The 20,168-nt window shown below is 36.6% G+C and overlaps 1 protein-coding gene across 1 annotated transcript in view; it reads right to left on the reverse strand.

Moving 5' to 3' along the window:
- The window catches only part of LOC123314399 (adhesion G protein-coupled receptor B2-like), a 139,021-nt gene that overhangs the window by 84,158 nt on the left and 34,695 nt on the right, over window positions 1-20,168 (reverse strand). The window contains exons 4-5 of the mRNA XM_044899682.1: window positions 6,831-6,993; window positions 5,055-5,191 (exon numbers count right to left, since the gene is read on the reverse strand). Coding sequence (XP_044755617.1) covers window positions 5,055-5,191; window positions 6,831-6,993 — 300 coding nt within the window. The remainder of the gene's footprint in view (window positions 1-5,054; window positions 5,192-6,830; window positions 6,994-20,168) is intronic.

Raw genomic sequence — 20,168 nt, forward strand, 5'->3', positions numbered from 1 at the left:
GTAAATTACAATTACTCCTCGCGAGGAAAGGCAATTACCCTCCTCCATTCTTGTGTGATACGGTGGAAAACGTATAATTTCCTTCCGTTTGAATACTGCGGCAAGGATTCCCATACACGTCGAACTCTTCCTCCAGGACTCTATCGGAGCGGAGCTTTTGTGCGATCGTGAACTGTATCTTAGACTGGATCTATCCCGGGAATCGTTTGATGAAGAAGAAGATAGATGAGGTCCCGAGGTACTTCGACTCGATTGGAGCTTTAGAAATTATATAGCTGAGCTTTTTCGGGCCTCCCAGGGTATTCAGGGTAATTCATACGTAGTTTCATTCAATGTTTTTACCATTTATCCGTATGGGCTCATAATCATGCAAAATTGAGTAAAAGTAACATACAAAATTCACTTCTTCTGTTTTCATTCATATTTCGTGAAAGATTGCTTTTATATAGTTCAAATCATACAACTATTCATGCATCATTGAGGAGTTTGTCATGCACTCTACAGATTAGGTGGAGTTTAGTTGAGTTTTTCAAGTGGTAATCAATTTGAGGACCACCATTATGTGGTCAGTTGATTTATCATGAAAACACTGCGAGTTAAATAAGAACATCAATTGCAGTATTGACTTTAGGGTACTCAGTGGTTCAATTCTTTAGAGAATCTGATCTAAGAAGATTTCTTTTGCAGACTCTCTTCTAAGGAGTGGTTTCTTTGATCAGAGTTCGTTCAATATTAATGCCTTCATGAAAATGCTTGATTCCAGTGTGAAAAGCGACTTATATGAATACAACAAAATCTATGATAGAAAATTTTCAACTGTTCGATTCTTTATACAGCGTGAGGCTTTGAATCGTACAAATATTTTAACAGTAGATTCTTGAGGTCAAAAGGAACACTTTTTTTCCAACCATTTTCTCCGAATCGGCTCGGTTCAAAAGATACAGGCTGTTGAAAAACCATAACAAAAATTTATATTCAGTTCTATCTCACAAAAACGGTTTTATCGAATAAAATGAATTTCAGCATATAGTTTTTCATTTATTTCAAGAATCCTTTTCGAACACAAATTATCACCCACGTCTTCCAATTTTCTCATTATGATCATTACGTACCATAAAAATAACAATAATTCAAAGAACCCAACTAAGTTGTCGATATAAAATTAATATTTGAGCGTTTTGTGAAATAAAAGTATTCTTTATATTTTCTCCTATAATGCGCAGTTTTCGAGTTATTTTATGTTGAAAAATTAAAAGTATCTGTGAAATTTAAAAGATTGGGTACTCAGGCTGAACTTTTTGTAAAATAATCTCGTATAATGCGCCGTTTTCGTGTTATTTGATGTCAAAATTTAAAAAGTACCTATATGTGAAATTTGAAAAATTGAGTACTGAATACAACTCTGTTTAAAAGATAAACAGATGTGTAGTGCCATAGATTCAGCTAGTTATTCTGAAGGTAATTTTGTTTTTTGTGGACTAGCACCACATCTCATTATGAAAACTTAAAATGGCTCAAGAATTTATTGTTAAAATACTTGTACGAGTCAAAGACTTACCCTGTATATTATTACATGTACGTGAAGTATTACCCACTTAAATTTTTGAAGAGTGTAGGTATTTTCTATTTCAAGTGGAAAGTTGCGGTTTTTTGTTGAGAATATTTTCTGAACTAGATCAGTGAAATTAAAAAACGTATAGCTGCATTTTATCATATTCAATGTACAAACTATGATTGGCGACGTGACCAGGACCTTTTATAGAAACCATGTCCTTACATGATTTCTTTAAGTGGAATCTTCATTCCACTTAAAGAAATCACCGTTCCTTCGAACGGTCTCTAGATTTTCTATCGTTTTCAATGTAGATTCCTCATATTTTCTCGTATAATGCACTGTTTTTGAGTAATTTAATGTTCAAAAATAAAAAATATCTGTGATATTAAGAAAATTGGGTACTTTGGCTGAATGCAACTCTGTTTAAAAGATCCACAGATGTGTAGTGTCATAGATTTAGCTTGTTATTCTGACGGGAATTTCGTTTCTTCAGGGGTGGAATGGCTCATTATGAAAACTAAAAATGGCTATATCTTTTTATCAGGACCGAATCGGAAAAAATTGTATGAGAAAAAAGTGTTTCTCTTGACCTCGAAAATCTTCTGTTTATCTTTCATTTTACGAGTCCAAAAGTTACCCTGTATATTGCGAATGAATTTTTAAAATTCTCCAAAGATAGCACTCACAAAATTCCTGTTGTTTGTGGGCCCCTTTCGCATCGCATCGGTCCAGATGCAGAATCTCTGCTTATTTATTGAGGCTGCCTCAGGAGGAAAACAATCGACAGAGAGATGCTTTTATTCTCAACATGAAGCAGACATATTCGAATAAAATCGGGGAAATTGAAACATCTTTTCCTCCTTACGAAACCAAATTTCATTTTACCTCTTGAAAGCGATGCGTGCTGCCTTCTCCATTTGTTTTATTTTGCCCCAACAATGGCGCTCCACGAGGGGAACGTATTCCGTTTTCCCAGAAGTTATGGAATTTAGAGAGATGAAAAACAAGTCGTTTCACAGAGGAAAATGGGGATCGATAAGGGAGGTTTCGATATAATCGAGAGTCGGAGTTTTTTCTCGGAAACTCGGCTTATTGTGAAGAAACTGAAGACTTTTGAAATGTGGAAACTAAAGAGGAGACCATAGAAAGAGCGATTCTTTATTGTTACATTCTTAGAAAGGAATAAAGACTGATAATGTGCGGAGTGGGTTCGGAAAATCTGCGGAGTAGTTGGTGATTGCCGTAAGGAGCTGATGATCATAAAAGATAAAGCGATGTTCCAATTTTTCCTGAAGTGTTCAACTTGTTTTCCGTCCACAAGTTGATATAATCTTCTTCTGGTGTGTTTTTGTTTGCAAACAAGCATCGAGAAAATTTTCAGTAAGATGTTACGTAGAAAGGATGATTGTTAAAGGGAACCCATCATGCAAATTTTCAAAACAAATACTTTTAAATAGTTTATTCATAGGAATAAACCCACCACAACAGTCAACTGTTGATTTTTTGAGGTTTGGACAAGAAATCTCTAGCAAAGAAGGTAAATGTGAGGCCTTCTGATTTTTTTCTAGAAGTTTTCTGGTCGTTCAGTTTTGTAATTTATTGGAGAGGGATTTGATGCACTTTAAGCTATACTTTTCTTACATTTGGAGCAGAAAATGCCGTTTAGTTAACATACGAGGATATATTGAAAAATTCTTAGCCTACTATAGAACCAAACAAAATGTCAGTATCGAAATATTTTTTTACTCAACATATTCTCCTCTTGATTGGATACATTTATTACAGCGAACCTGCAACGTCTCTAGACCTTTCAAAAAAAATGTTTCTTATGGCTCTGCAAAGCAGACCTCCACAACTTTTATTACCTTCTCGTTGGAAGAAAATTTACGACCTTTTAAACCTATATATAGGTCGCTTTGTTTCTGGATCTAGTCGTCCGTGACACAAATCACGGGGATCAGAAAACAAATTTTAAACAAACATTCTTACATTAAGATGACACTCAATAAAAGCTACGACACAAATTAGGAGATGAATATTGATTTTAAATATCTATCAATACATCCTCGTAAAATCTAGCATACTCAACATAGTAAAAAACAATTATTGGAATGAAATTCAAAGCGATATTCATGTCGCTTTGAACAGAATAGAACAGTTTACTCTTCTGCTCTGATAACCTTCTTGAAACCATCAAAATTAGGTGTGACTATATAACCAGTCAAAGCCATTCTTTCAAAGTGGACTGAACAAATTCGAACTACTTTTATGGAGCTGAAAATTATTTTTAGTGGCAGTTGCTTCTCTCATATTTTTTTCTCCTGATGAAATGGACAACGTTGTAGCTATATGAGAAATACAAAAAACACTTCTCTGTTTCGCATAAATGGCGACGTTTATGAATTTGTCACCATTCTCAGGACAAATGCCACGGATGTACAATTTACACGTTGTTTCCTCGTTTCGCTAGAATGTGTTTACCAAACGCATATTCAGTTCGCAACCAACCGGTGTTTAAGGGATGATTATGAATAGGCATGTCAGCAATTGTCACGTTGTTTGTTCGTATTCTGCCTTCAGGCTAAGTTTCCTCATTATCCTGTTATTCACAGAGCATTATACATGCGTTCCAATTAGGGTTTATTATAAAATAGCAATTACTGGAAGTAATTAAAATAATTTGACACCAAATCTTATAGATCCAAGGGGAGTTATTTTGACCACGTTTCTCGAACACTCAACTGAAATCAAAGTGAAAATCTATTTGGAAAAAGAATTGATGGTCCAAGAATATGCAGAATGGCAGAACATTTTAGTTACTGTTTATATTATTCTGGTTTTTTCAAAAGAATTTTATTCACGATTCATTTTCTCCTCAAATTAGTCCTAACTTTCCAATTCAATAAAAAATCTGTTCTGGACACAGTAAGCTGTATGTTCTATACATAGACATAGAGACATGGACTGTGCCTTCCCTTTATATCTATGCATGAAATACGGTCAAAAAAGTGACAGAGAGAAAAACACGTCGGGAATGCAGTTGTCTTTTTCTAGAATTTTGATTGGTCTACACTCACCTCTATGTGAACAAAAAAGAGAAAGGTATGTCCCGACGAGCTTTTCTCTCTTTCTAATAAATAGCCAATTTCATGCTGGCATTGCTCAGTCCATGTTTCTATGTCTATGGTTCTATACAACAACTTTGTGAATTCGAAAACTCTACCTACTATTCTTGTAGAAAGATTCAGAATTTTGAGTCGAGGAACCTATTGAGCCATATAGTTGAATTGTGTAGCATGGCTCCATAATATTGCTGGTTTGATGGATCTAGTTGTTGTAACTCTTTTCATTAGGTTCCTTTATTTATAGATGAATTTTCTCAGATTTCTAGTTCTATCTTGAGTGGACAAGATCGCCAATAAAATAAATAAGTATATGAAATTTGCATCGCTTTCATTAATTTAAAGTAAATCCTTATGAAAATAAGGAATTCACTCACCCTCCAGAATGTGAAGTTTTTATGAAGATTCCATCTTTCATCCATCGAAATGTCATCGCCGAAGATCCTCGTGCCTCACAAGAAAGAATGAAGTCCTCATGAATCCTTATTATCCCTGGTTTGTTGACTGAAAGACTCTGAGGAGTAGAAAGTTTTAATTAGTTAGTGCCTCGGTTAGTGCTAATGATACTATACATACAAGGTGAGTCTTTGACTCGTAAAGTAGATTCGTGAGGTCAAAAGAAACACTTTTTTTTACCATTTTTTCAGAATCGACTAGGTTTAAAAGATACAGGCTGTTAGTTCTATCTCACAAACGGTTTTATCTAATTAAATGAATTTCGGAATATAGATTTTCGTTTATTTGATAAATCTTTTTCGAGCACAAGATATCACCCACGAGTTTTCTCATTATGACCATTACGTTCCATAAAAATACCAAAAATTCAAAGAACCAAACTCTTGAAACTAACTTGGACGCTATTTAATGAATATTGAAGCGTTTTGTAAAATAGTATTCCTCATATTTTCTCCTATCATGCGCAGTTTTCGAGTAATTTGATGTTCAAAAATTAAAAAGTATCTGGGAAAATAAAAAAAATAAGGTACTTTTGCTAAATAAAACTCTGTGTAAAAGATCCACAGATGTGAAGTGTCACAGATTTAGCTAGTTATATTGAAGGTTATTTTGTTTTTCTAGGAGTGGCACCGCTCATCATGAAAACTTGAAATGGCTTTATCTTTTCATCAGGACCGAATCAGAAAAAAGTGTTTCTCTTAACCTCAAGAATCTGTTAAAATATTTGTACGAGTCAAAGACTCACTCTGTATACGTTATAGGTATAGGTGAAAAGAGCTCAATTACGGAATTTAGAAGCTTTTCTACTTCTTCAATTGAAAGTGAATCGCCAGAATCATTGTGGATTCGAAATATTATCTGTGAACATCTCAGTGACTTCAACGACCAGAAATATTTTTGCCTATTAATTTTCTCAAGAAATAATAAAAGATTGTCTCTAAATAAAACCCTTTCTTAACATTTTTTATCGACTCTGAAAAATAACTACAAAATTCTTTACAAGCATACGTATCTTATGTGTCAATAATTTAATTTTCTTTCGTAGAAAAATAAACTACTGATCCCTTATACTTTCCATGCAAATGTCCAAATAAGGAATCCCTCCAATATAATTTTATATGCCTAAACGTTCTTTATGTTCATCACATATTTTCGAATTCATTCAATTTACGAAGTAGATTCACATTGTGACAAATACGTGATTACTAAGAATGATGATGCTGTAAAGTTAATCAGACGTATGTACTGCTTGACTGGATCGTTCATAAATGAAAATGAGTACCTATACCCTTCCATACGTCTGTTTTCATAAGTCGTACAATAGTTTCCATTCACTCTCACAAAAGCAGTAGGTTGACCTTCGAAATTTGACATATTACACTCTGTATTGTACGAAAATGTGAGGTTATGACGCTTGTCAAAACTATTTTGGGTTTTAAATCAGCGCTATATGTCAGTTCCCCATCTTTAGTAGAAGAGCCACACATTTTGTTACTCTATAGGGTGGGATGCGTCGAATTTCCAAGGCCAACCGACTGCTTTTATACAACTGAACGGACTGTATGTCTTTGAACGGATCCAGTGAAGTATCGCATACCATCTCGTGCTGCCGTGCTGCTCTGATTAACTTTATAATCCTCAGCATCATCATTCTGCGTCTCATCTATATTTATAATTCGGAAAGTGGCTATACTCACCGCCGTCGACAAAATTGGGCCGGAATTTATGTCCTCGTCAAGTACGGTTAAGTTACTGATAAATCTCCTGGCGGACCATCTCGTGAAAACAGATTTTAGGGCCTCTCCATCCTTCTTGTCGTCGTAAATACGTACAGCAACGTCTGCACCAGCCATGTTGAGTCTGGAATGTGAACATATCATCCTGACGTCTGTATCTATCTTTTCCGTAGGAAGGATGATGGAGAATGCTCTGATGAATGTGAGGTTGAACGGAGGGAAAATTGGAGATTGGCTATTCTTGGATGAGATTCTCTTCAGGGTGATACGAGGATTGCGGAGATTCTAGATGCTGGTTGCATAATGCATGAGTGGACTAGAATACTTCATGCTTCGGAATGATCATATTGTTGAGTGGAGAATTTTGAAACTTCATACCCCGACCGAGGAAGGAATTTGATTCCACGGGGATTTAAGGTAATAGCTAGTCCGAAAGAAAAACTTCATATGACCAAAATGCATTATTTGCTTTCTTTCATTTCAACATCGCAGAAACTGACATTATTTCGAATTGCTATTACTCGATATACGTTGATACAACGGTTTGTGAAAATCTACATTGAAAATTATAGAAAATCTCGAGACCGTTCCTTTACTCCACTTCTTCACATGGTTTCTATCTATCTATGAAACCCGCTGTGAGAGAATTTTTTAACTGTTTTCTATTTCCATCTATTGTAGTGTTGTTTTATTTGACTGATATCAGTTCTTTAAATCTTTTAAAATGGATTTTATGATTGTGTACCAGTGAGTATTGTGTTTCCTATTTCGAGATAATGAAGTAATTTGGGAACTCGGATTTTGACCTCAAATAGTTACCGCTAACACACTGGTAAAGTCTTCGAATAGAAGGAACCAGGGTAGGTTAGCTATTTCCCATAAAAAGAATATAGCTGGCGCTCAAATTGTTATAATATGTAAATAAGAACTTGTTATTAAAAATTCGTTGATACAAGATGTTTTTTTTTTCTAAGTCACTCAATACTTTTCGTAGTTTCCTACCACTCAGATCGTATACTTCCAGTTATTGTAAGGACTACTTTTCCTTCCAGATTCTTTTTTCTCTGTTCTACTCCATAGCAAGATGATATATCACTACTTATTTTAATGGCATGTCTAGCGAACATGTAAAATTTCAATAAATAGTCTGCAGAAACAAGATATAACAACAAAAGAACGAAAAATATCCTTCGAACAACGGAAATGGAAATACTCAGAAACATCTAAAGGTACACATTAAGAGACAGAAAAAGGAACACAGACATAAGGCACCAATGTGAAGTAAAAGACTTCAATAGGTGGGGACGTAAACGTAAAAGAGCCTGGAATGATAATTTGGACAGGATGGCTGGAGGAAGGCTAGCTAAAATCGCTAGAGATGGTTTACTACAAACAAGACGCCCTTAGGAAGAACATAGTCGTGGTCTTCAATATCTAAGGAGAACTGGAAGATACCAACGGTTTGTGAAAATCTACATTGAAAATGATAGAAAATCTCGAGACCGTTCCTTTATTCCACTTCTTCACTTGTTTTCTATCAAAGGTCCTGGTCACGTCGCCAATCATAGTATGCGTATTACGTATGATGAAATGCAACTATATGTTTTCAAATTTCACTGGTCTAGTTCAGAAAACATTCTCAACAAGAAAAAAATTTACTCAGAAGGAAATCAATTATTTAAATATTTTTATTGATTTTGTTTCAGAGACTAGGAGTGACAACCCTAAAGAGTTTCAGAAGATGCAGTGTCCTCCCAATTTAAATTTCAAACGATTTCTAGGCTTCAAGAACTTTGCTTAAGTTACAAACACCTTGAAATCAAGGATTTATATCGGATAGGGCCTTCTTTAGCTCTTCGTAGTGCTCTTATTCTATTAGGCATCGTTTCAGTGAGGTAATGAGGGAATCAGTGAAAGTTTCAGTAATGTTTTGCCAAATGTTCGTCAAAGCATTGACGAGCTGTTATAATGTCTGCGGTGGGTCAGGTAAGCGGTGCGATTGCCTGGTCATTGTAATGTTTTGCCAAATGTTCGTCAAAGCATTGAAGAGCTGTTATAACTTCTGCGGTGGGTCAGGTAAGCGGTGTGATTGCCTTGTCATTGCACACCGGACATATTTGGATAAAAATATCTGGAGAACCAGAAGGCCAATCCATTCAGTGATTCGAGTGCAAGAGTTAAGTTTCTCTCGAATATCCACCTCAATTTTTGTGAGGGGTGTGTTTGGACAAGTTGAGGATATGTATAAGTTTGTGATTTGAAGAATAATTACGGAGGAATGGTTGGTTATAATGATTATAATCCAATGGAACGAAATTCGAATTCTCTCTCTGGATCCATTTTTGTCACTTCCTGGTCACCGACGCCATAGATGATGATGTATTGTAATGGCATCAGGTAAATCATACAACCACGATATTCAACATGAAAAAGGATCGCCAGAGCAGTCATTGTTCTTCCCGAGAAGTGCAAGCAATATTTCTGAATCTGCAACCAGTGCTGTGAACATCGAAAGGGATGCAGGTCAAAGAACGTGTACATCGCTGACGAGGGACGGGGTTTTTGCCCATACAATTCCGCAAACTGATGACCCGTCGGATCGGCGCGATCCCATTGCCCGGCCATCGTTAATCCTTCAACGGCCGTAATAATTATTTTTCCTAGCGCTTGTCATAAAGCCGATCGTGCCCGCGTTTCGGACGCGCCATTTATAACGGGAGATGTCAATTCCAGGCCGATCGTAAAACAACGACTTGCGTTTCGTCGCGCCATTCGATCGCAGCGCCATCTGTATGCAAAAGTGGCCCGGAGTGCTGGTCGCAAACCTGTAACCTGACATCGCGATCCTTGACAACGGGCTCGTATTGCTTGGCGAAATTGGAAAATGATCGTTTTCTGATCCTGGTTGTCGTGATTTATTGGGAGAATTTCGGGGGTCTACACAGGTGAACGTACTCGGGAGAATTTGAATCAGGATTTTCCTTGTGATCCTTCCAGCGAGGCGTATTCAGGAAACTTAACAGAATTCACAAAGTCTTATTCTTTACAATACCATATAAAAATGATCTTCTCCTTCTCGTCATTCATTCTGTATTAATTCTGTACTACTCATTCATTCTTGATTTCTTAACTATTGTTGCCTATAGTAATATTTCAACCTATGCCATGCGACAGACTAAAAATGATCTCGAAGAACTTTAATAGCCTTCGTAGGCAGTATAGCAAGCTTAAAGGTAGTCCGCAGCCCTGCACTGTGAAGTTTGAACCTTAGATTAAACCAAGCCTGTCTTTTTACCCTTCCGGGAGTATTTTGACTGGCGGTGCGAGAGCCCCTGGAAAGAGAAGGAGGAAAAAGAGCAACAATAACCCCGTCTGGTCTGAGTTCTCATGGACAATATTTTCACGGGCGGTTGGAAAGCCTATGGAAAGAGGAGACTGGAGCGGATAACTGAATCTTAGCGTTGTATCTTCTTTCGATCTGTAAACCTGTAACTTTTGAGGATGAATTCCGTCCCCACTGTCTGCTAACTGAAAATTTTGTTTCTGGCTGGCGAGATAGGATATACTTTTCTTTCAGTTTTATTCACTCTGAAAAATAACCACCTCTCACTGCTATCTGTACGTAATACTGAGAAAATTTTCTAACTGTGCTATTTCCATCTATTGTAGTGAAGTTTTATTTTTTATATGACTTGTATCGATTTATATTTTCGTTGGATTTTATGATTGTGCATTAGTGAGTATTGGGTTCTCTAATTCGCGATACTGAATAAATAATATGTATACAAGAACTTGTTATTAAATTCGTTGATACTAGATGTTGTCACTTAATACTCTTCGTAGCTTCCTACCACTCAGATCGTATACTTCCAGTTATTGTAGGTAGGTACTACTGCCCCTTCCAGATCCTTTTTTCTCTGTTCTACTTTATAGCAAGATGATATTTCACTGTTTATTTTGATGGCATGTGTAGCGAACATCTTAAACTTCAATATGGCCTGCATAAATAAGAGCTGATAACAAAAGAACGAAAAATATCTTTCGAACAACGAAAATGAAAATACTCAGAAACATCTCAAGGGACACATTAAGAGACAGAAAAAAGGACACAGACATAAGGCACAAATGTGGAAGGAATGTGTGAGGAAAGCTAGCAAAAATCGCTAGAGATGGTAAGCCACAAACAAGACGCCCCTTAGGAAGAACATAGTCGTGGTCTTCAATACCTCAGAAGAACTGGAAGATAGAAAATACAGGCCTGAGGCCTACAATATATGAAAAAAGAAGAGTAAGTCTGCATGGTGCTTAATGTCCTTCACAATATCCAAGTACAAAATTCTTTGAGTGTAAATAATTCTATCGTGATCACTTTGACTCAAAGTAAAGTAATTGACTTTCAAACTTTGAAACGAACTACCGACCTGTCAGCCGTTAGATGCCTCCAATTTTCCATTACCTTTTTTCAGATCGTCCAATCCCGTCCAGAATCTGTAACTTTTAAGTCCATTGCACAGAGCCCTGGCTCCATTCATCTCCCTGGATTTTATCGAGGGGAAACCTGATCAATTTTATCATAAAAACCGTTCAGTCAGACAGTTTCAGTCGATCCATCATACGTTTTATCCATCGCCTTAGGACTCCTTCGTACCAGATATAATTTGTTTTGTTTTCATCAGTCCAATTCGATCGTCGCTCAGATTTGTTATCTTTTCCTCAGCCCAGACTCACCCTATAAGTTTTTGCCGCCCAACAGCCATTAACGAGTTTTGGAGATGGCCGACTGCCGGAAAAAAGTTGCATAAATATCCCGCGGACTCCGAAACGAATGGAATTGAGAGGACGAATCGACGTATAATGGAATATACGACAGGCACTCCAGTTGTTTTTACTGACCTACGGTGCGAATTGTATCGTCTTTATTATTCTGATTTGAGTCGGCACTGAATTAGCAGAATATGAAAAATCCTCAGGAACTATTCACGTATTCCATGAAAGCAAGAGGAAAGAGGATGAATCTAATGTGTTGAATTCAGAATAAATAATTTTTTTTGATCGAATTAAACTTGGCAGTTCATGGCAAGACGCCAATATAGTAGTAAGTTTGAAGAAAAAGAAATTTGGGATGAACGTTCTTGATCGTATTAAAATGGGCTTTTCATTTAATAATATGACGCCAAAGTATCTGACATGATGGAAAATAGAGAAAATATTATTGTGCTATTGAAAACTAAAGGTGCCTACAGATTACTCTGACGTGACGTAGGACCACTTCATAATGCGCATGATTCAAAAATCTAAAGTTCGATTTTGCAGAGATTTTTGAATCATGCGCATCATGACGTTGGTCTACGTCACGCCATAGTTATTTGTAGGCATGAGCATTAGTTGCAATCTTTTTCTGATTGTGATGCTCCATAGTCAGCAGTATCTTGCAGAAATCTGCAATAGAGCTACTTTATATTAATCTGAATGTGACTTTATACAGGGCGAGTCTTTGTCTCGTACAAATTGAGGTCAAAAGAAACACTTTTTTTCTTTACCATCTTTTCCGAATCGGCTCGGTTTATAATATACAGGCTATTGAAAAACCATAAAAAATGGTATTTTTAGTTTCATCTCACAAACGGTTTCATCAAATGAAATGAATTTCGGAATTGTAGTTTTCCATTTATTTGATGAATCTTTTTCGAACGCAATATATCACCCACGTCTTCTAGTTTTCTTATTATGACCATTATTTTCCAAAAGAATACCAAAAAATCAAGAAACCCAACTCTTGAAACTCAGTATCTAATGAATATTGAACGTTTTGTAAAATAAAAGTATTCTTCATATTTTCTCATATAATGCTCAGTTTTCGAGTAATTTGATATTCAAAAATTAAAAAATATCTGTGAAATTTGAAAAAATTGGGTACTTTGGCTGAATGCAATTCTGTTTAAAAGATCCACAGATGTGTGTTGTCATAGATTAAGCTTGGTATTCTGACGGGAATTCTGTTTCTCCAGGGGTGTCAAAGCTTATTGTGAAAACTTAAATTGACTATATCTTCTGAATCGAAAAAAAAAATTGTATGGGAAAAAAGTGTTTCTGTTGACCTCAAAAACCATTTGAACGAGTCAAAGACTCACCCTGTATTCTTTCATGTTATGTTACTCATTATCGATTATTCTTATCAGTTGGTAGTTTCTGTCATCCAGAATCTTTTTTCTTTGTGTTTTTTCAGGAATTATGAATAATATAGCTCTTATAATGGGTGTTTTTAGGAATTTTTCTTAATAATTACTGGCTTCACTGAGGGAAACTTCGAAACATGATGACAGATACAGAACCTCGTGGAAATAATTGAAAAATTGATGTGTTAATTGCGAATGTATAACTCGATCTCCGACCCACAGAATGGTCGAAGTTATTCAGCATCGTTCACTGTCGAAACTGCAGTCAGATCTGCAATGAAATTTTGCATCATTCCCCGTGGTTACCGCCCAATTTCCGCCCGATGTTGAGCTGTCCGGATTTCATCGTCCGGAACAATTATTTCAGCACCGATTCGACCAGACAATAGAGACTTGGCCGCCTCTTACCGCTCGATATGATATGAGCGGATATGAGCACGTTTATAGCTCGCAGATCGCGTCCTCGGATATGTTCAGAATTTCCTCCATTTGAGATGTTTCAGGTAGGCTTGTGCCTTTTGGTATTTCGTCGAACAACCTGTATCCTATACACTGAATATTTTAGTACAGTTTACACAGGGTAACGCAGGAATAACACATTCATTCTATCATTCATTGCTGTATCACGTTACCGGGAATAAATCTATAAAAATACAAAAAAAAGAACAGACTTATAATTTCTTAGGGCTAATTGCGACTGTGTGCTCTCCTGTGACTGAAGAGACCCAACCGTGACCTACAGATCCTTCCACACTGCGGGCATGGATAGTCACCAACCAGATCTGGCCGCAGCTGTATTCTTCACGAGTCTCCATTATAGCTGTAGGCCAAAGACCTCCACTGTGATCTGTCTAACGCTAGTTGTTCCCAGTTATGATTGGCATTAACTGATTTCAGGGATTGATGCAGTACATCCATTAACCGCTTATACTGCCTTCCTGGGTTTCGAACTCCCTCTGTGAATTCACCTTACAGAGCTATTTTGGTGAATCTTGTGTCTTGCATCCTCAGAATGTGGCCGCTCCATCTAAGTCGGGCTCTCGTTACTTGAGTCTCAATTGTTATACAACTCGCGCGCTGCAAGACTTCTGCATTTGAAACTTTGTGGAACCATTTGATGTGCATTATTTGTCTTAGATGACGTTGTTGCGTTTGTTCAAGGTGATTCATATGTCGGCTGTAGGGCGTCTAGCTTTCGCTTCCGTAAAGAACCGTTGGGAGGACCACTGCTTTGTAAACAGCTGTCTTGGTCTTCAGATTGAGGTCGTGATTTGTAAACACTCTGTCCTTTAGCTTCCAGAATGGCCGTGATGGCGAATTGATACGGTTGTGTATTTCCGTGTCCAGGTTGGCCCTAGTATTTATGAAACTTCCCAAGTATTGCTCGACCTGTTCTGAAGTTTTATCCTCCAGACTGATATCTGTTTGAAGGCCTTCTGGCGGACTTACTAGGATTTTGGTTTTGTCAATATTGATATGACACAGCATCTTGTTTAAGTACTCCTTTTTCTAAACGATCGTCCCTTAAGATGTTGGAAGCACGAAAGAGTAAATTATTTTTGTAGAAAAGTTAAAATAATGAAGTGATAACGCCTTAAGGCAATGAATACAATAATAAGAATCAAATCCAGATGCATACCACCCACCGATTGCAACAAGTGTTACGGTCTGAATTGAACCAACCAATTTGCCATCGTCAGGACAACTAAATGGAGAATGTTCCACCGAATAAGAGCAGATGCTGAACATGGTTTCGGGTTTGACAAGATTGGTTAGTGTCTGAGCAAGGTGTCGGCGGCATTTTCTCATATAACGCGATGAACACTTTATTCCAGCTAGACTTCTTTATTGGAAAGTTTACGAGTTTCGAATTCATTTCACAACGTTACAGTAATAACTCGAGTATCATGTATGCCCAATCGCCTTGCATTTCAGACTCGTGTGACATCATTACATCCCAAATGACGTGCAATTTAAATTTTGCGCCGTTATCGAAATACCCTTTATACGAACGGGTTCTGGAACGAATAGAAGCTTGTTAGTGCAACGAAATCTGAATACAAAAGCATTTCATAACTGCTCTAGAGTCTCGATTTCGCTGCAAAGTTGGCGCATGGGGGAGGAGATACGCACGTTGCTAAGTCGCAAACTTTTCGGCTGATTTCTCAATAATCGCTTTGAAATACTTGAGCTCGGCGGTGTTTTGGAATTAGAGCCAGGCAGGATTTGTAGCCTCCCTAAAGTTCATGTGAAATAATCATCGCGCCCAACAGAAAATAATTACGACCCTTTGCTATACTACAAACTTGCCAGAAATTAACTAGAAGGCGAACTAAGGGGAAATCTACACTTTAGGGGTCGCAGTTTGTGGGTAACTCACGGGCCGGATGTTTGCTTCGCTTTATGTTGAGGGCTTTATGAGCGCCATTAAGGGAGTGATGTACGACCAAAGCAACTTCCAATTGACTCATCAATTTTGGCTCTTCTGACTCAGTATACATTTCAGAAGAATACCGGCTTACCTTTTATTGTGGGTCACGTTGTATATTCTCCTGCCGTTGGTGAACATGATTATTATTCATCTTTATTTGATTTAACTATTGTACAATCTAGTTCAGTTTAAATGTTTAGGCTGATGATAGGTAGTGGACATCGTGAAATGTTTTTTCATTTCATGTGCGAGAAATTGTAGTTTTCTAATTAGGTGGTTTGGTTTCTTTTCTTTCAGAATCTTGCCAAAAATTCAAGAGCATCATTTTGATGCTACTATAATTTTAATACATGGTGAGTCGTACAAATATTTTAGCAGTAGATTCTTGAGATCAAAGGAAACCCTTTCTTTCCTAACCATTTTTTCCGAATCGACTTGGTTTGAAAGATACAGCCTGTTGAAAAACCATAAAAAACTGAAATTGTTTGTTCTATCTTACGAACGGTTTCATCGAATATAGTTTTTCATTCCATTGATGCATCTTTTTCGAATACACCCACGTCTTCCAGTTTTTTCATTATGACCATTACGTACCATAAAAAGACCAAAAATTCAAACAACCCAACTCCTGAAACTAAGTTGGACGCTATCTGATGAATATTTGAACGTTTTGTATAATAAAATAGAAATATTTTTCATACATTCTCGTAATATTTCGTTTTCGAGTAACTTGATGCTGAAAAATTAAAAAATATCTGTGAAATCTGAAAAATTGGGTGCTTGGCTGAATACAACTCTGTTTAAAAGGTCCACAGATGTGTAGTGTCATGGATTAAGTAGTTATTCTGAAAACTATTTTGTTTATCCAGGGGTGGCACTTAAAATGGCTATATCTTGATGTCAGGAACGAAACGGAAAAAATGGTGTAGGAAAAAAGTGTTTCTTTTGACCTCAAGAATCTAGTGTTGAATTATTTGAACGAGTCAAAGTATCACCCTGTATAAGACGTAGATTTTTACCCAGCCTTTCATTTTTGGTTAAATTGACGTTCATTAGAAGTGATTTTTGGTCGATGTTAACCTTAGCTTGATAACTGGGCTGGTTCCCACCATTTTTGCAATACCAAATTCTAATTATGGAAAAAATCGACTTGGCTCAGGAATTTCTCGAGACAGGCGTTCTTTGGAAACTTCGCCAAATGAATTCGGCAAAACCCATACGAAATTCTAGCAGCGAGCAGGTCCATTTGCGAGAGACGCGTTACACAATGGCAATAAATTCCGGAAAGTCTTTACTGTTGTTGTTTCCCGATAAGGCGAACCGGGGGGAAGTTTGCAGTTTCCCCGAGTTTTTCACCGGGATATCTGCGGAGTTCTTGATGGGATTAGCCGTAGATGGAATAAATGAATATATTGCGTGCATCTCATTTCGTAAGGTACTTATAAAGTTCTTGCAAAAAGTGGATATTTCATTCATTGGAGAAATCCAATTAAATTGAAAAGATTTATTAGCATACACATTCCCAGAGGGATTTTATGGTTCATAATCCAGGTGAAGAAACTCTCAGAATATAGAACACAAAAGGAGATTTTTGAATTTGAATATCTCCAAAAGGCTCTACGATGAAGAAGAATAGGTAAGTAAAGGGGTTGCTTTTTATGTATTCAGAAGTGGCAATTCTGGTTGCATAAGTTGAAATATATGGAATATTTCAACTTATGCACGTTAACCTGAAGCTTGACTCTTGAAGTATATTTCGAATTTCTCGAAAAACATTCTGATTCACTTGGAGAACAAGAAAAATCCAACTGAGGATAGTACAATTTTCAGGGCCATAACCATTCTTGGCAAGACGTTATAACAATTCATTGAGGACGATTTTAATGTCAAATTTATTTATTTAGTTGCAATACATAAGCAATAGATTTTAACACAGTCATCCCCATTCATACAAATGAAATATAAAGAAGAAATTAAAGTAACAACAATAAAAAAAAAGAAATCAATCTAAAAAAATAACAAAAATCTAGTTTGTAACGCTTGAATGAAGGAAAAACATTTATTTACAACATTTCCAGCACATGGCCAACTGGCAAAAAGTAAAGAACATGCATACAAGTCAATTCAAAAGTTATGTATTTTTATCTCAAACTGGCTAAGGTTACAACTGAAAAAATTTAAATTTACACCAACTTTGTTGAAAAAAAGTGGGACATCTGACCATATAAGCGTTTTTTCTATAATTTGTACTCGATCTTGAAGCAACAAGCAAATGTGTATGTCTTCTCTCCGCGGGTATATGTTAAGTTTAACAAGAGATAAAGTTCAGTTGAATAAACATAACCATTGACTAACTTGAAGAAGAAAATAAGATCCTGCATGAGTCTTCTAGATTCCAAAGCAGGCAGATTCAAACTGAGACGTAATGATAGTCTCTTGCATCTCTATTAATACCACGTTTGAAGGCTATAAAACGCAAAAACCTATTCCGAACTCTTTCGAGGGCTCTAGAAGTCACCATAAGATCAGTTGACCAAACAACAGACGCATCTTCAACAATACTCCTCACATGACAGCAGAACAAAACGTTCAATGTAATTTGAGATACATGAATTGATATCTCCAGAACCTTATGATTTGGGTAGGAGGTTGAAATGAAATCTAGTTAATATTTAATGAAGAATCCGAAAACTATGGTTTTCAATTTATATAACCATTCGAAAGCTCTTCAGAGAACATCAGTGATTCTCTATTTTTATTTTTGATAGATGGGTGGCAACTAGATTCTAAGTCAATTGACCCTATCGACATTTTGAAAGCTCGAATGTACCAGCAAAACAAGCTAGGGGATAGACGCGACGTTTCTTGAAAAATCACCGTTTACTTCCATTCCTTCGACATCTAGATTAATCATGTTTTGTCGCGACTTAACAGGGTATCATCGATTGCTTTTCACAATACAACGGTATCGGGACTTCAGCAGCCATTCAACATCTCTTCTCGCGGTTAATGATGTAAAGTCTCGTAAAATTCCCCCTTGTCGTCGTATACGATGGTGAGATGATGATGACGATCAATCTTTCGTAAAAGAGCTGTTATCGATACAAAATGTACAGCTTTACCGTAAAGTGGTGAAGATTGAAATTTATATTTGATGGGTTTCACGGTGTTGAAGGATACTTTGTTGGTACTTAAATTTTTTATTGACATTTTATGGCCATAAAGGATGACTGAAATAAGAGCCCAAACATCCATTTGCTCTCAATTCTTTATCATGGTTATTTTCAAGCTGAACTTGTCGGAACAAATGTAATATTTAATTTATTCGAATGAAAATCTTATGATTAATCTCTCACATTTTTTGGTTTATAGGGTACATCATAAAAGGGTATTTCAGCTGCAAACTTCCTTACCTGACCCCATTGAACTCAAAAAGATCTGGAAGGGCCTCTTAGGTACCGAAATACGATGAAAAGTGTGTCCAACTGAAACGGAAGATGTAGAGCAACCCATCTCTTTCTAATGGTTCGGCAACCAATCGAATAACCGCATCAGACGGCGGACGCAGCAGTCGTCTCACTTCAACGCCCCGAGTTGTTTTTGCTTACATCGTTATAAACCAATTGACAGAGCGCAGAGAGAGATAGATTGCTCTTCATCTCCCCTTTCAGTCTTCCTCAGTTTGCCTGCATCGGGATGCCATTATTGCCATTCCAGTTCTTTTAGAGTTCATCATTCATCATTGCTGTATCCCGTTACCGGAAATAAATCTGACCCACAGACATTACAACAGCTCGGCAATGCTTTGACGGCAATCTGGCAAAACATTTCTCAAACTTTCGTTCAAGTAGAATCTTTATTTTGTTCATTTCTTCACCTTGTTGTCGCTCTGAAGCAATCTTGCTTACTGTTGCTATTTCAGGCATGTTAACCTAACATAATACAGCAGTTTATACACAATATCGTTTTTATTCCTTTTATACAGGGCGACTCTTTGACTCTTACAAATATTTTAACAGTAGATTCTTTAGGTCGAAAGAAACACTTTTTTCTATACCATTTTGTTCGCTCGTTTTAAAATACATATACAGGTTACAGGTTGAAAAACCATAAAAAATATCATTTTCAGTTCTATCTTCATCTTCCGATGAAATTACATAATTTCAGAATAGTTTTTCCCTTATTCGACGAATCTTTTTCGATCACAAAATACCGAAATTTCAAAGAACTCAACTCTTATGAAACTAAGTTGGACGCTATCTAATGAATATTTGGAGGTTTTGTAAAATGAAAGTATTCCTCATATTTTCTCGTATAATGCGCCATTTTCGAGTAATTTGATGTCCAAAAATAAAAAATATCTGTGATATTCGGAAAATTGGCTACTTTAGCCGAATGCAACTCTGTTTAAAAGATCCACAGATGTGTAGTGTCATAGATTTAGATTGATGTTCTGAAGGGAAATCTGTTTCTCCAGGGGTTTCATAGCTATGATGAGCCATTTTAATTTTTCATAATTGAAAAATTAAAATGGCTGTATCTTCTTTTCGGGGACCAATCGAAAAATATGGTAAAGGAAAAAAGTGTTTCTTTCTTCTCAAGAATCTACTGTTAAAATATATGACACACCCTGCAAATTTTTAAATGTACTCAAATTATCCACATGAATTGTCCAGTAGTTTAAATTCTGTG

This window comes from Coccinella septempunctata, chromosome 5 (genome assembly GCF_907165205.1).
Source record: "Coccinella septempunctata chromosome 5, icCocSept1.1, whole genome shotgun sequence".
Taxonomy (NCBI): Eukaryota; Metazoa; Arthropoda; class Insecta; order Coleoptera; family Coccinellidae; genus Coccinella; species Coccinella septempunctata.